The 18,249-nt window shown below is 30.7% G+C and overlaps 3 protein-coding genes across 3 annotated transcripts; 1 reads left to right on the top strand and 2 right to left on the bottom strand.

Moving 5' to 3' along the window:
• Positions 1-1,789: 1,789 nt before the first annotated feature.
• Positions 1,790-2,506, bottom strand: TRIADDRAFT_25686 (uncharacterized protein; the record flags this gene model as incomplete). The annotated part of the gene is made up of 1 exon (XM_002112405.1): positions 1,790-2,506. A coding segment is annotated over one exon (717 nt), but the record flags the coding sequence as incomplete, so codon positions are not given.
• Positions 2,507-13,855: 11,349 nt separating this feature from the next.
• TRIADDRAFT_25991 (uncharacterized protein) lies at positions 13,856-14,548 on the top strand (the record flags this gene model as incomplete). Its single annotated transcript, XM_002112837.1, has 1 exon — positions 13,856-14,548. One exon carries the CDS (start codon positions 13,856-13,858, stop codon positions 14,546-14,548), a length of 693 nt encoding a protein of 230 aa, XP_002112873.1.
• A 2,897-nt stretch (positions 14,549-17,445) lies between these two features.
• Positions 17,446-18,249, bottom strand: TRIADDRAFT_25141 (uncharacterized protein; the record flags this gene model as incomplete). Its single annotated transcript, XM_002112404.1, has 1 exon — positions 17,446-18,249. A coding segment is annotated over one exon (804 nt), but the record flags the coding sequence as incomplete, so codon positions are not given.

The raw sequence follows: 18,249 nt of genomic DNA, 5'->3' as shown, positions 1-18,249 counted from the left end.
GAATTGTTTATTTATAACTTTGTTTCATCTAAATTCTTTCACACTTATGGATGACAAGGTGATGATGATGGATTTGAGCATTCCGCTCCTTCAGCCTATTGTGTATTTTTTGTTTATAAAATTGAAGAAGTTTATGTTGTCCTAAACGAAGCGAATAACAAAAATATTTTGAGGCATTATGCACCCTAAAATTTACACGGAAACTTACAAGATGGTATAGCCTGAGGTAGTATTTTCTTATACATTTTTCAAGTATTCTGATAAGATTCTATCGTCTAGAGTAACAAATTTTTCATTTTAAGGTTTAAAAATCGAAATAACTTAATTTATTAAACATCCGAATTATATTTGTTATATATATCTATAGCTACAATATTAATTTATCGATATAATGTTGACTGTTCATGCCCTGCGGCTAAGTGATGAGTGCATAGCTGCTCACTATCAACGCTTGTTACCGTTGTTTACGTCTTAAAAAATGTCAATTTGACCTCCCCTTTAAGCGTAAACGATTTGCATAAAGTATATTGCACTATTTTTGATCTTACTTTCTTTTCTGAAATTTTGTGAATATGGATGGCGTATGATGTGACCATGATGATTATTACATCAATTCGAAAATAATGTGCTGGAACTGCAATTCTTTCAATTAGCTAGATAAATAAAACGAATAAGGGCAAAATAATATGCGTATATTAAAATGATATTAGCATACATGTACATTCAGAAATGACTGGAACTTCATTTATCTATTATATAAGTATTTATTATTGGAAAAGTTATTTTTTACAAATACAATGTCTATAGATACTAAAACTTTTCGTGATGTTAGATAGCATAGATTAACTTTCTGTTTACATGAATAAATTGGTAAGAGCATCAGTTAATACAAGGCTGTCAACAACTTGTTGATCAAAATTATATATTACGGGTTTATTGATTACTACTAGAATAATTTATTCTTTATTTCTCAATGAATCCATTATAATAATCAACAGTAATACAAAACTGTTATAGCAACATTAGGTAATTAACTAAGAAAGAATTAAAGAATCTAATACTTTGATTATAAATAAAATCTTATGCTTACTTTATAGTATGCTTACTCATTAAAACTATAATTAACTTTATTAGATGTCATCATATGATCTTTACAATGCAGACTCTCTCTAATTCAATACTGTTATCATCATTTCCGCAAGGCAATTCAAGTCCTAATCATTTATTACGTATATCTTTAAGGTTCATTAGACCCTGAGTCGATTCTCCAGTCAGATTTTTTAGTAGATAATGGTGCGATGCATATTTATTTTTTTGAACGAGGCGATGTACATATATTATTCTAGAAGGATTACTAATCCTATCAGCAGCTGATGGTAACTCAGTATCAGCTGTGATTATTAATAATTGAATCATTCATTTAAAATATGGTCAGAAGTTGATGTTACAAACTTTATTCTTGCTATAGATACTCGTATTACAATAAAAGTAGAAATTATGTTGCTAAAAAATATATGTCAAGAGTAGCAAAATGAGAATAAAGTATAATGTATGACATTCATGTTCAACTGACTTGATGTTGGTAGAAAAGACTAGACTGACTGTAATAAAATAACGTGCATTAAAATTGTAAGCTATTTTTGAGAATTGCGAAGATATGTAGATATAAAAGCTAACGGTTATTCAATGAAATCTGCATCGATATTTTATACGTATATTGAAAGCTCTTGGTTATAAAGTAGTAAGACAATGGTATGGAGACTAGAACCCAATTCTATTAAAGCTTTCATTAATTTGCTGCGATAGTTTGTCCAATCCAATCGACAAAATCGGTAACTCTTGTATAAACGCCATATTTATTTGGCTTAGCGCATCCATCGCCCCAGCTGACAAGACCAACTAATGACCATTGGTTATGAAGTCCATTAGGTGTTTTACAGAATAAAGGTCCGCCACTGTCACCTTGGCATGCATCTTTACCGCCATTACCGAAACCTGCACATAACATGTGACTAGCAACACCACCATTATAAGATTCTGGTCGATTACAAATGGGATTGCTAACAATAGGGACGACAACTTTTTGCAATGCAGTAGGCAAATTCCCACCAAAAGCCATGCTACCCCAACCAGACGCAACACAGTTTTCATTTGGTGGAAAATTATCGGTAGATTTCGGCAGACATATTGAGGTAACCTGATCAGATAGAGTAGCTGCTCGTGATAATTTAATCAATCCGATGTCTTTACTTGAGGTTGAATATTGAGGATGGATATAGATAGCCGCCGCCACTATATCTTGTTGATTAGGTTCACTGATAAGCTTATGTTTACCTAATCTGACAGTAACAGTGTTAGCACTGGATGTTGATGATGGCAGGCAATGTGCAGCAGTAACTACCCAGAATTTATTTAATAGGCTACCACCACAAAGGCTATTTCCTTTAGATACCATGACTTGCCATGGAATAGAATGTTTTTTAGCTTCAACGCCGCCTACAATTCTAGATAATAAATTGCCATCGATTGCAGGTATTCCACAGCGGTTAGGCGCATCTAAGGTAACGAGGTGAAGGATATGAATGGAAGATTATTCTTGAATCTTATGTTAGCATACTTTAAATATTACTATTTACAATATTTTTATTAGCTAATTTCCACCATCTACTAAGAGCAAATATCGGTTTGCATCCACTAATAAAGTTATATACCAACGAAACATGAAAATTAATTTTAACCTGTGGAATTGCTATCGGGTATAGTCGTAGTGGTTGTATTTGGCAGCAACGTTGGTGGCTCAGTTTGTTGTGTAGTGCTATCATTAGTTGGCAGTGTAGCAGCTACTGTTGGTATTGTTATTGAGCTTGCTGAAACGGTTGTCGATTCTAAAGTACTTGTTGGCTGCGATGGTGTTTGCGTTTGCGGAGGTTGCGTTGTTGCAGCAGTTGTACTATCATTCCATTGAGTTGTTGGCATTGGTGTAGGCTGTGTAGTAGATGGAGGACTTGTTGTGCCTAAGGTAAAGAGTTTTATATTAAGACAATAAAATAGTTGCATTTAAAACTAAAAAAATTAAATCGCAAGAGTTTCTCTTGTTAATCAATTTACTTGAAAAGTAAGCCATATCAAAAATGTCTATATCAAAATCAACGTAATTTGTAAAATAATGACTTTACCTGTTGGTGGCCTAGCTGCTTTGTAAACTATGCGAAATCCACGTCCACGATAACCATCATTTTTAGCGATGAAATAGATAGTGACAATGTTGGCTGTTGAAACTAGCGTCCGATTCTTGGCATAACTTTGATCACCACCACAGTAAGCTGCCATTAATGAACCACTATAGGCTGATCTCCCACTATAAATTCGTACAGAATCAGTACAATACGGCTTGGGATTGGCCAGATCAAAATGTGTAAACTTAAGATAGATTCTTCGATATCGACGAGTTAAAATTTGATAGATGCAATAGCTGTTATCAGGATAGCGCCTTGGAAAGCGGGGTGATTTAATATATCCTTTTGACCTTTTGAAACGGCCACCGCAAACTAGATATTATAAAAGAATACTGCAACTGAATACCGCGAGATTTTAGCCAGCTTAGAGGTATTGTGTAATTATTATATTAAATGAGGTGAAAAGTTACGATCTTTCAATTAGCATATTACAGTTGCATTATTAACGAACACATTACAACTTGTAGTAAATAACTTATACAATACATATATCAAGAATTCTGTTATTGTAATGATAATGCAAATTGCAGTAAATACGGCATGTAGCTATCAGAGTGCTTACAGTATAAAAATTTTTCGCCTGGATCACTTTCAGCTGAATTTTGCTGGTTGTTTATGATTGGATTGGATACATTCTAAAAAAAGATAGATATTATTAACAGCTACATTTGACTTGAGATTATTTCAATAAAATAATATATTATCAAATTAATGAAAATGTCGAATAAAGCATGTCTTAATTTAATTAATCTTTGAGATAATGATGGGCTTAGACCATAATTGCTTATTCTTTTCTCTCTTTCTCCATTTAAATTTGGAATAACAGACAAAGCTTTAGTTACATTTGACTTTGGGTTATCTCAATAAGAATTCATTATCAGTTTAATAAACGCAGCAGATAGCACATATTTTGAGCTCGCTTTTACTCATACTGCAAATTAACCTGACTTGATCGAAATCATCAAATCAAATTTTAACTTTTATCTCTAAAAATATTAATTAATACAATAGCCAACCTTAGAATCATGTGAATGAATTAATGCTAGCTGGACGCTAGGAAGTACTATAATGGTCATGAATATTAGGACCATCAAGCTGTAGTGCTCCATTCGCTGTCGAAAATCATTACGATATAATTAGTAAAAATTTAATTAAGCTCCTATGTAATCTTAAACTAAAATTGAAATTTGCAATACTTTAGTATCTACGAAGTTATACAGTATATTATACTGTTACGTATGTTATCGCTTACTATTTATGTTCTGAAATATCAGGTAGAAAAGTGATCGCTTAGACTTTTATTGCACTTTTTGCATACACTATGTACCACGTACGATAAGTTATACCAATAGTTCAATTCGGTTCGGACAAAAACGTTTTGAATTTATGATCTAATTTAGATCATCGTTACGTATTTATATCAGAGATTCGTGCCATTTATTAAATAATGTGCAAATATTTGTTGTATTCAAGTTAATTATATTCAATTCAAACTATATGATCAAAGGCTTTAGAAGGTAGCAATCTCATCGTGTTATATTTTGGTTAGAAAAAATGCTACTAAGGGAAGAGTTGTACGGAATGACGTTATTTTCTGTGTATAGCATTTTATTGATTTCAATATCAATAATATTTCGCTACATTTCATCTTCTGTAGGCTATTATGATAATTGTTCAGCATACAATAAGATGAAAATCTGTTAATTTAACTATACTATTTCCGCTAAACAAAATCAACGATAAATATACCTTAAAAAATACTACACTATACGCGTATAGCATGAAGATGATAACATATTTTCTTTTAATCTATACCATACTAAAGTAATAATCATATGAAGTTTCAAGCTATTGCTTTATAATGTATCTATGCTTAATTTTAGATTAATTCATTGCAGTTGTTATTGTTTTTTATTTTGTTGTGATAGGTTTAGGCTGAGTTAAAATTGTTAGTCAACTTCAAAAGATCATACAAGGTCAAATGTAGTCTAAGTTCATTTAGATTGTTGTGGATTCAATTAATAAGGAGTTTCATAACTTTAAATAATAATATTTCTTAGTAGAAAACGAGAATAATAAGAAACTTACATCATTGACTTGTAATGACGTCAATTTCACTTGAGGTAGATATAATATCAAGGTGTTAATGATTAATTTGACAGTTCTAGGCATCACTTGACACCTATTTTGCTAGAAAGCTTGAGGGTAATTTTCCTTCAGATTAATGAGGCCATAATTATCTTATATTCATTTGATATATTAGAGACTCCAAATGATGATTACTATACCATATAGCATACAAAATTCAATAGCAATAAAAAAATGACAGATCGTATTTCAATCAATATCATACTTACAAATCGATATTAGATCAGCATTAACTGCTCTGTTAGTTTATTACTAAGATCGTATAAAGATTATACTGTTGATGTAAGCTAAAGAAATTTAGTATTCTTCTTGTTTATTGTAATGTATAAATTGACCTTTAGGTAAATATAATATAATTTACGGAATGAGAAGTCCTCCATTAACGTGTTGAGGTATTATTAATTTATTTTTTATTTTTCAACAGGTTAAAAAGGAAAATTAGATAAACACATACCATCTTGCTGACGTAAATTAAAACATAAAAAGAAAACCACCGAGGTCAGAGCGTAAAAGCGATTGAAATTTATTTTATTACAATTAAATAAGGGGTCGATCGTATTTTTCGCTAGATTTCAATGATATTGTAATCGTTATAAGAATTATCGATTCTTAATATGTAAATGACCTTGCAAATTATTACATTCAATCATTACTAACGTGAAAGATAATTTAACTAATGAAAATAGATTTTTAATATACATTATTAGTAGCTATTGCGCATTACTTTATCGGGATTATATCATAGATTTTGAAAGATAACCCTAACTGATGATAATCTGTTATATTATGTGAACTACACACAGCAATGCTATATGGTACTTATAGTTACAGGTATCATAAGTTATTAATTTGTCTTGAGACATAAATCAGACCATTAGATTAAGTAATTCCTCAATATCGATCGACACACACGTATATTATATAAAAAAATAGACTGTAACTCCCTCTCTGAGCAATAATGAGAGATACATGTTTGAATAGTTAACTAGCGTAAACTGTTCCTTACTCATGAAGATTTTCTGATTACACGTACATCTGGAAGAATTTTTGCCTACTAGTTTTTATTAATGTCAGTTGATAATTCTATATACTGTATGAGGTAAATAATCGCAAATACTATAAAGATATGATATACAAATTTATGAACTTAATTTGCTTCATACTTCAGTTAGTGTCACGTTCTGTAATAGTTACATAACTAGTATGTTACCTTCTTTCTATATATGGTTAAATATCACGATGTTATCACGTCATGCATATATAGATGTAGTTATGGTACTATATTAAGGTTATCTATATATGTATTCTCATGTTGCCATACTTGGTATGATATTCTATTTGTAATGTCTAAACTAGGGAAACCTTTCTGTTAGTGATGATCTTGTGATCTACGTCAGTAGATCAAAGGTCACAATAAAGAAAGTATATAAACTCTTTAATTTAACAATAAAGTTAGTTCTTCAACTTAATTACTGGGTCTCCTTGCTGAGGCAGATCTAGTACTTGTTACAAAATTTGGAAGTTGTAACAGTTAGCCAATACTGTTACCATGGTACTTAAAACCTGACTAATATGGGAACAAAATGTATTGATTCCCTTAATCTCTTTCGATATTATTTTGCTCAACAACAAATGTGTGACGCGTTCCTATAAGGTCATAACCTGATTTTTTTTATTTTATTTTATTTTTAAGGTAGATAAAGTTAATGTTAAAATTATATTAACACTGGAGCAATATATCATCTTCGAATGCCGATTAAATCGTATCTTATAAATATAAACTCAATCTACTAATTGAGATGCAGTTTAGAACGTTGATCTCTTTACGCCTAAATTTTAAACTTTATTGATTTTAAATATCCGTAATTATTTCTGACATAGAGTAGAAGCCCATTCATAATATAATCGTAGCATATTTGTTATATAAAATGTAACAGATTATCAGCATTTCAGGATTTATTTTAGCTCTATAGCTGCAATAAACCATGAACTACTCAGCATGGCATTGTTACGGACGACGTATAAACACGAAGGCAAGTATGATCTCAATTTTGTGAGATCATATCACGTAGTAGTGTAAACGCAACAGCATTATAATATTCAACAACTCCGAGATTCAAAGTAAACAGTTTTTGAAAACCTTTCTTACAAACAATTTATAAAATCCGCCGGTATTGAAGTAGAATTATGATATAGTGTAAAATATTTTAATTCATTTACCTACTAAGTTTTCCATGTAAACTTATAGCATTCTCAGGAAACATTCTCACTAGAGAATATTTCCTGAATAATGTGACACTATTGAGTGAATATAATGTCTACATTTATTATAAGCAATACATTACAGCATAGTACTTAATAGATAATGATATGCTTCTAATAATATTGCAGCTGAGATATGACATTTTAAGAATACATTCAAGATATGGCTATAATTTTAAAAGAACAGCATATAGACGCTTAAAAATAAATCGGCATTTGGAGCATTCAATATAAAACTTAAATATAGAAAAGCATAGTAATATATTTCGGCGATTATATCAATTTTATAATTGAACATATTGAGCTTATCGATTTGTTTCGCGAATGTGATCACTTATAAACGTCATATATTGGCTGCTTTTGATTATGAAGTTGCTTTAAGAAATCTCTTCGTTAATTTTCTCATATGTAATTCTATTATGAAGTATCTCAATATCTATACTTCTGCATGAAGAGCTTAAATCATTTTACAAGTCAGATACTATGCTCCAAAATATTATATTCATTGCATTCATCGTTCATTCTCCATAAATTAGCATTATAATGCGAAATTTACCCAACCGATACACCTTGAAACAACCGTAAATATTCTTAAATTCTGAAAGGCTGTATCAATTTAATGATTAAGCGTACCTTTCACTACAGATCAATGTCTAATTCTTAAGGCATTCTTACACGATAACCTACTACATAATGAAATAGCTAGAAACACACGTATTGAAGACCGTGCTGCATGATATTTTTACCTATTATAATTTAAGTAAAAAGTAAATATATTTCGTTAGTTTGGTTTCTCCCCGGCTATATTAAATAGATCAGCGATATGACATTTACTAGACGCTACTCTTATTTATTATTTGCTGTTCTGTTACGATGTAGTGTTATATAAATAGTACTTTAATTGTTATCCTGATTAATTTTAATGGAATATCTTTCTTTCGCTTAAATAACTCTTCGATGATGTGTTAAAGGAAATTGTAAATTATGCATTGGTGAGAATTAAAATTCTGTTTAACTCATAGCGACCACTATTTATATTTAGCTGTAAATGACTTTCTATAGTAGCAGAATGTAAATTTATATGGCTAATATCGTCAATATCTGGATAGTAAATGTTAGTATTAAGGTTAAAAAATTGGGTTTCTAAATATACATTACGTGTATACTTTTTGAAAATTGATATCATATTTCATTTTAAATTAGGCCTACTACTTTACCTGTAGTATAGCCTAATTTCCATATAGAAGTAATTCCAATTAAGTGTAATAAATTAGGAATATAAGCATTAATACTGTTCGATCATCTCACTTTTCGAAATAGAACTTGATCTACTTTTATACAGCTTTTAAAATTAATGATCGAGTCCACGCCATAGGTAAATTGGATTCTGTCGAATCTGTCCTCTTATACAAGCATATTAGCTAAGCCATAGTAGTGATAATACTATAAAAAAAAGTGGAAGCCTAAACTCTAATTTTAATTACTTTTTGCTTATCTAAGAGGATTAGTATTATTGTTGTGAAATATATCCCATAACATTGTACAGTTTGAGACATAAACAGCATGTAAACCTTTTATTAAATAACTGTTATAATTAGAATGGAGTAATTTCCTTCAGGCTCATCAAATAATTTCTATGGTTGAAAAATGAGAAATAGTAGTAAGTGTAAGACACCAACAAGTTAAAGTACATGTAAGAGCTGACTAAAAAAGCTATGTTAGGACAGATAACATAGATATTTGCGCAAGTATACTCTGATCGCTTTTTGATAATATAAATTGTAATTATCAGATTTGGGCTTTAAATCAGGATTCCTTAACTTTAGTCGATATGTGAACGTTAAATACTAGATACTATCATTAGCGAGATAAATTCATGTAGCGATCGTAATTAAAAGGAAAGAGAACAAAGCTATAAAATTTTACATTAATACCACTAAAATATCAAATAAAAGATTAGTTAATCTATAAATTTTGCGGTCATACCCTTTGCCTAGCTTAACGCAGTGGTTACGACACGAATCAAAGTACGGTAAAGTGGAATGTTCAATAAGGTTATAATGCCATACTATGGGATAGAACGGCCAATTTTTGTTAAAATTAAATATGAAGTCAATAAGTGTTGTTCATAATTGGACGTTAGCCATGATCATTTATTCTCTTCGAATGGCCTATACTGTTTGTTTTAGCTTTATTACATCTGCTACCATAAAGATAGTTCTGCAGTAAATAGTGTTTTTGTATATTAACAATCTATGATAAAAATTCTTTAATAAATATCATGTTATTAAATTTTAATATTATAGTTTCCAATGAGCTGATAAAAATGTAAAACTTGTAAGTAGATCATAGACATGAGTAACGTTTCATGCCGTTCTCGTATTGCAATGATCTGTTAACACTAGCAGTTTCTTTGGCTTAGCGACGTACGTCCACAATTGTATAGTTGAATGATTCTTTACTACAGTACAAATATTTAAATTTTGTCTAGATAGCCATAATGCATAATTAAATCTACTGTAATTGGCAAAATTGAAATGTCAAAGGAGCCTCAATTCCCTACAATTGGCATTTCTAAGGTTTCAATATTTTACCGATGGACCATTTATTGAATACCTTTTTCTTATTACATTTGAGGCATAGAACATGTATCTTTTCAAATGTTCGATATATATTTTTAGACTGACTGATAGTTACTTGTTCGATGGCTAATAAAATTTTTAAAATGTATTGAATAGTATAAAAATAACATTCTAGCTTTGGATATTGTAATATATGACTCCAATAGGTATCATACTCATAATAAACTAACGTGATAATAGACGATTATTCTATTCTTATTTGCTTTATATCTTATACCATACTAATTATTAAAATATTCTCTAAAAAATCGTAAGAAAAGTTTTATTTGGTTTTGTAATAATATAGCCAGATGAAATCGCTTGTAATAAAATAAATTATGCCAAAATCCGATAAACATGTTTGCTAAATATAAGTATTCAGTTCACGTTTTGTTCTAAATCAACGAACCTAGTCATATTCTTTTTGTCTGGTCAGAAAAAACGTATATTAGAGGAAATGTATACTGAAAAATAGATTTTGTTAAAGACAATGGCATAGACACAGATGGAAAGAGAAAAACAATAATTAAAGTTTGAGAATAGAAGAAAGTCAAAATGCGACAAAATCAATTGAGAACTACGGTGGGGGTGGCCAATCAATAATAGCGAAAGGAAAACTGTTCTCATTATCTCAATCTGAGTGCCAATATCCTATTTAAATAAAAGCAATCAACTAAACAATAATTTTGAGACAAAAGTTCATCATTATCTCTAGTTTATTACTAGTAGAAGGTCCTACACACACGTAATTATTATTTTATGGTACAAAGGATACTTTAAAGGTTGGGAGTACAATTAAATAGTGTACGTATAGTATATATATGCATATGCGTATATATGTATGTGTGTGGATATAGGCGGCTCAAGATTGTTTTAATTTCTAACTCTTGATATCACTTACCCATTCTAAAGCTTAATAATTTTAAAGCCAAGGTTGAAAATAAATCATATATACCAGCGCGGTTATCTTAATTATTGCAGTTGGTAACTAGATAAATTATCTCTTCCAAAACGCTAATTTGGCAAATATATATATATTTACATATCAGGTAAGCTATGATATGAATTAACTTAGAGCAAGTTAATCAATGTGGATCTTTTTTTATGGTAATGTTCGTAAATTTCTTGACTCATGCTTGATATAATTGTTGTTGCATTAAAACATGAAATTTTTTACATGGAAATGATATAAATAGCATTTACGCCTTCTTAAACGATGTACCCCGTTATACATACTATCATGAAGGGGCGCACCATCTTTGTTGCTAACTTAATGAGTGCTAGCCAAATAAAGCTGAATGATAACTCATAACTCTTGCTAACGTTAAGACGACCGTCAATTGCTCCTAATACAGATAGTTATTGGCAGAAAGCTGTTCCTTCTTAGATTGACATTTAAACTTATAGTTTAGCTTAATACTCATAAACTATACTGGCAAATGAAGAATCGATATTCTATCATAACACAGTTATTATCATTTAAATTAAATTTAAATGTCCAATTTTCCGATCATATCGATGCAGGATTGCTTTAGTTTATTAATCCGTATTTTAGTCTTGGCTCCTTCGAGCAATGTCTCTCTCCTACACATACATTCTCTATATTTCTCACTCTTGTTTTCATCCTTCTATTTCCATGACAACACGTAGAGTTGACACGATCACATGAACAACAAAGTGAGTAGTAGATATTCCTAATTTTTTCTTTTTCCGTCGTTTTTATCAGTTTACTCTGTATGTTTTGTTGGAGGTTCATAGTCTAAATATTCAACAGAAGCGTTCTCTAAGTTAATTTTAAACGTAGTGCATATACACGAACATTTCTTACAATAGTATGATTCCGGGTAGAAGTGTGGAGAACAATCACTATATTAATACTGTACCATAAGTGAATGGTAAATAATAAAGCTGCCTAAAGATTCTAGATTCTCCTATTTATAATCACGAGTTTGATAAATACACCATTGAATTAGACCATATATCTTACTATATCCATCAAGAACATGAATTTTATCAGTCAGTGAACTATTAGTAATATCTTAACATATTTAATACGATTATATTTGTAAAACGTACGAACCAATTCAACTAAATGTATATTTTCCGATATTCAGTATAGTTTATTATAGTTCCTATGATATGACAATATTGAACTACAGTAATGCTATTGTGTAGTGGTTATCTTACTTATTCAATATATTGTCATAGTTACAGATTTGCGCGTATATAGCCGATAATAGTAAATTTATTTTTACATAAGAAAGTAATCTAAAATGAAAGGTTACAGCAACAACTTCCCAGGGTATGAAATAAAAGGATATTACTTGATCATGACCGTTTTCATGTAATAAATTCATCATCATTCTTCCTTATACGTAGATTATATAAATGGGATTAATAAAAATTTTTTAATAACTAGAGACATTAAATAGATCATGTTTTAAGTTTTATCATATTGTAGTACTTTCCAGTACTTAAGTTGTTCAATCACTGAGTCTAATAAATCGAGAATAAATTTTCGCTTAATAATTTATTTTTAAAATCAGGTTATAGGAGTAGGATGTACATTTCAATATTGTTCATTAAAGCACTGCTATCTGTCAATCTTCGATATCATACTATTTAAAATGCCCTGTTTATTAAGATGTGATGCCATAATATTCTTAAATACTGTTTCAAAGCAAGATCTAAACTTGAAGTTTAAGTTTTGTCCGTATGCTGCTAAGTGAATACTGTATCAGAAGTTAATTATTTCTGAAAAGACTTGCATTCAATTGTCAAGTTAATGGTTAGACTTCTTGGTCATCATAGCTTTACACAAAATCATTTTTAGAATTATTGTATAATACTTTTATAAGTGCAGCTTAAAAAATCTAGTTCTACCACCAAAGGTAATGAGGCAAATTTATTGGTTTTATGTTGCAGCTATATTCTTTCATTCACATCTTGAGTGGTATAATTGCGTGTAATCAATAATGTTTACTGCATAAGATTGTATAGATAAGTACCCATAATCATAATCATGGAGAGCTGGGCTATAGATATCTCAAAAGTAAGAAGACTTTCGCTTGTGTTTTTACAGTATTTCAACTATAATATAATCATTTGCTTTTGCTATATTAACGCTAACGATTAATTAAACGAAATATAATCGATGGTAAAGGAGCTTCTAGCATTTAAATGTCTGCCACTAGAATTCAGTCTAAAATTTTAAGCAGGATCCATATCTATATAAAAAAATATTTTCTTTCTACGCTAATGATTTACAAGTTTCATTCTTCTCCTATGGGATATCATACTGCACATTTTCCATCACTCTCGCACGATGTATATAATACTAAAACCGATTTTCATTTCGTTGAATAAATGTCTACGACTAAAGTTGTTAAATACTTGCAATATACTCGATGGATACACCCTAATCATACATATCAATAATACATTCTACGGAACGATCTTATTTATTCTTACCCATGAGACTCTTCTTATTCAAGAAATCAATAACAATGTTTGCTTTATAGATCTTACTTTCTTAATATATTTTAAACTAAAATATTTTATTATTCAACATAATTTCTGCAGTAAAAGATGCAAGTCAATCAAGTTAGCTCTGAGCAATTTCCATCCATTATTGATCTAAACGTGGGTGGCCAACTATATACAACATCGCTATCAATCTTAGTTAAAGATCCAAAATCATTGTTAGGTGCAATGTTCAGTGGTAGACAACGTATTGCGCGCGATGCGCGAGGCCGTTATTTTATAGATCGTGATGGTGCACTATTTCGTTACGTATTAGACTATTTACGCAATTCGAAATTATGTCTGCCGGAAGAATTTATTGAGCGTGAAAGATTATTGTGTGAAGCTGAATATTACAAAATTGAAGGCTTAATTGAAGCATTACGCGAAAAAACCAATATAGGGCGACAAAAAGGCATTCTATCATTAAGTTATCGTGGGACTTACGCCTTTGGACGTGATGGATTGGCAGATGTTAAATTTCGTAAAATTCATCGAATTTTGGTTTGTGGTAATGTTACTTTAACCCGTGAAGTGTTTGAAGATACATTAAATGAAACGCGAGATCCTGATCGAAGTGATAATAGCTATTCTAGTCGTTTCTACTTAAAGCATGGCCATTTAGAGAAAGCATTTGATTTGCTAGCTGAGAAGGGCTTCGATTTAATTGCAAGTCATGCTGGTGGAGCTGGTCATGATGGTGAATCAGATGAAACCAAATGGAATCACTTTATTGAATATATATTTCAACGCAAGTAGACGGTATTATACAGCATTAAATAGTTTAATTGACATGTCATAGCGGAACCCGTTCAATGCATACCGGCACTGTAGTAAATAAATAAATATTGAAAATTGGAAAGTTGTCCCTTCTATCGTACTATTTATTACCGTTGATAATTTCTTTATACACTAGTTGATTTAAACAACTTAGTGCTAGTTAATGCTGATATAGCATATGTAATATCATACATTTCAAATCAATGAGGTTACTAAAAATTGGTATATAAACTAATGATGCTAGCTATATAATTAGACTTAAATTTACTGCTACTTTAGCACATTATAAATTACTACCGTTTCTAATGTTGAAGTTTGATTTAGGTTAACGGAATAACCTCAGACAAGGTTCTAATTTCTTTCAAAATATTGTCATATAATTATTGCACACGACTACCTTTTTACCTGATTCAGAAGGAAATGTAATAAATATCATATGGTTGATAAAAGTTATGTTCCTTGCTTGATAGTCCGAGTTTGTTTACACGTGTTTATAGATTCGATATAAAAATAAATGGCGTACATTATTAGAGGCGCAACTCCTATACCCCAGTGAAAGTAAATACCATTAATAAAGTTTAATTTTAGAATTAGTCATTTCCAGGATGATGATAGTTTTGTTATAGTCCATATCAAATAAACAGCAATACTTTATAACTTCTTCTCATTACATTACAATTTATTGTACTATTGATTGCGCTATTACTTTACCACTTTTTAGGTTAGCGCTTATCAATGGCTATTCGGCCTAATTTTTTAAAATAGCTGTGTAGCCGTTATAGCAAGTTTCCAGGCTTATATATTTGCATGCTGTATACATAGGAGAACCAACGTTTTGAGCTTTTTCAAGCTGTCAAAAGTGAATGCAAGTTTTCAACATCTTGTGTTTAGGCATGTAGTGTAGTTGCTGATTCTGTTGGAATTACACGCAATATTTCGGACGGTTAACTTTAATCTCCTTATGTTGCATAAAACATTTTATCCGTGTATACTCGTATGTTACAGACATATTATTCATCCAATCCAATCATTTTCTACCTAGTCGAAGCTGTAATTCACCCGTCGGTAATGAAGGGTAATAAACTGAGGTTCATGTATTCTATCGCTTATAAACTGCAAAATGCAAACAAATAGAGTAGGTGAATAACGTGGCTGTACCATTAATCTACATACTTTTATAGTTATCTGCTCTTTTAAGCCTATCATAAATACTGTGTTATTAAATAATTAAAATTTTGATTTTAACGCACTACAGTTATACACTGTACTGTACGTCTTTAGATGTTAAAGGCATACGGGCATGGAATAATTTCAATTAACTGATTGGATATTAAATCGTCATAACGTTGCTTAATTTTTATAGGTGACTATAAGCATTAATTGAAATTAACTATGATACTAGGGACAGTATGAGGTATTATGATTCGTTTTAGTAATCATTGAAAACTTTTCGTTGGATCAGGACTATTCATCATCCCCCTCCCCCAAGGGCCTCCTACGTGAAGCCTCTATATTTAAAGTACGATAATATCAAATAAGTAAAGAATGCAGTATCATTTTTCTAAATATGACTATGCCTGTAAGGTTAGGCCGGAAAAGCGATTAATAAAACATTGTAGCAATAATCAAGAACCCTTTTCAAGTCGCTAGTGATGAAGTGCATAAGAAAAATCAAAAATTGAACTATTATCTAGGTGAATCAAGGGAAAATTCGAAAATTTTGTGGCATATTGCAGTATGGGACATTAATTTACTATACTTTTATCCGTTAAAATGAATTTAATTTGTCATTCGCAGTATTCATATAACGTAGTATGCATTGCTAAGGGCTACTGCAGTAAAAAGATAAAGAATCACTTACGTGCGTAATTGGATATATTGCGCTTGTGGTTGGCTGATTGGGTTAAATCCAAACAACTTTATTAGTTTTTGTACGGATATTATAAACATATAGCGATTGTATACACTGTATATTACCATCAATATGCTCATTGCATTAAATGCACTTGCGAGTTGTGACAATAAAGTTGCAGTTCCGTTAATTAGGAAAAAAAACAGGCAAGCTTTATAATAATAAACGAATAATGATGCTTCAAGGTAAATTTTAAATTGATTAAAATATTAGAGCAGGATAACTTGAAACAAGGGTTAGGGCTCCAGTCGATCTGGCGTCAAAACATTTCAAGTCCCTGAAATTTTGAGATGAAATCAAAAAAAGACCATTAGCTGCGGATTCACGTTTTCACTTGTCATAATTCTAGAACCATCGCAAGCAATTTTAGATTCAACAATAAATCATTAGGATTACTCTGAACAAAAAAAACTTCTTGTACTATATAGCATATTAGCAATGTTTGTATCGAAACAATCACGGGTCTTGACCTTATCCAATTATTTTGACGTTTAACCTTTTATAGGCAAACTATTATGTAAAATGTAAAAATACTTTACATTTGGATGAAACAAAATAAACAATGTAGTACCATTTAGCTAGCGGGTTAACAAATAAAAATACTAAATACATATATATATATGTTATATATGTTATATATTTATAAATAATCCATCAGCGCCTGAATATGATGACCGGTTATATAATAATCATATAAAATTCATAAGAAAAGTCAGATGTTTACTTCATTTTGCTTCTGAAGATCTAAATTTATATCTATGTACAGTACTGTACGTAGACATAGATTCCACATTACTCTAATAAAAGCAATCCTAAAATAAGGAAGTAATTTAAAAACTTTTGTAATACAGTAAAAATGTTCAAGGCATCGAATATGATCATACCCATGAATTATTAGGATTTGATAAATTTAAATAGATGAAATTTATTAACGTCTATACATTTATAGCGTCAAAAGGATTTCTTAATTATACTTAAATTCAGCAACCAGTGACATGTGATCTGATGGGTAATGCTCAGCTGGCAAAGCGTTTGGGCCAATTTCCGACATTGTTGGTATGGCAAGGAATTGAACGCGCTTTAAAAATTTATCAGAAAACCAAATATAATCGATCGTATGACACACTTGACATTTAGGGCGAAATTTCCAAGTAGTAAATTTAGGTTCTTCACCGTTTAATGCATAAGCACTTTTAAGATGACATGGTTGAAAGTTTGCAAAGTTTGTATAAGTTGGAGTATTTGGATCGGTATTAAAATCCCCACATATGATAATAGGAATATATTCGAAGTTAATTAGCTGACCAACTTTATTCAGCAAAAATGCACTTTGTTCCTTACGTATGTTTTCACACCATTCGCTAGAATGAGATTTTAAGTGAGTGCAAACGATACAAATTTTCTTTGACTCAGGTAAAAAGGTAGTCTCTAATAATATAACGATTGCGACTTGATTGGTATCTCCGTCATTCTTCCGAAGGATGAACTGGTCGTGTAAAATTAAGGAGAACTTTTTGGCTGAGAAGAATAATGCACATCCATCTGGACCGTTATTTTCATCGTATAAAAGACAGGGTGAATCAGGTTTAGGTACGAAAAAACCAATGTAATCCAGAGATGTTAGGATAGGTTGAAAAAAATCTGAATAATGGTCAACTTCTTCTAGACAGATAATATCGGCTTTACTCCTTAAAATTTCTTGCATCAGACTATGCTTTCTTGAGGACCAAGCTAAGGCAGTCTGCGGACACTTAATAAAGTTTTCATT

This window comes from Trichoplax adhaerens, genomic scaffold (assembly GCF_000150275.1).
Source record: "Trichoplax adhaerens TRIADscaffold_5 genomic scaffold, whole genome shotgun sequence".
In the NCBI taxonomy this organism is placed as follows: Eukaryota; Metazoa; Placozoa; class Uniplacotomia; order Trichoplacea; family Trichoplacidae; genus Trichoplax; species Trichoplax adhaerens.
This window is presented reverse-complemented; position numbering and strand designations above follow the sequence as displayed.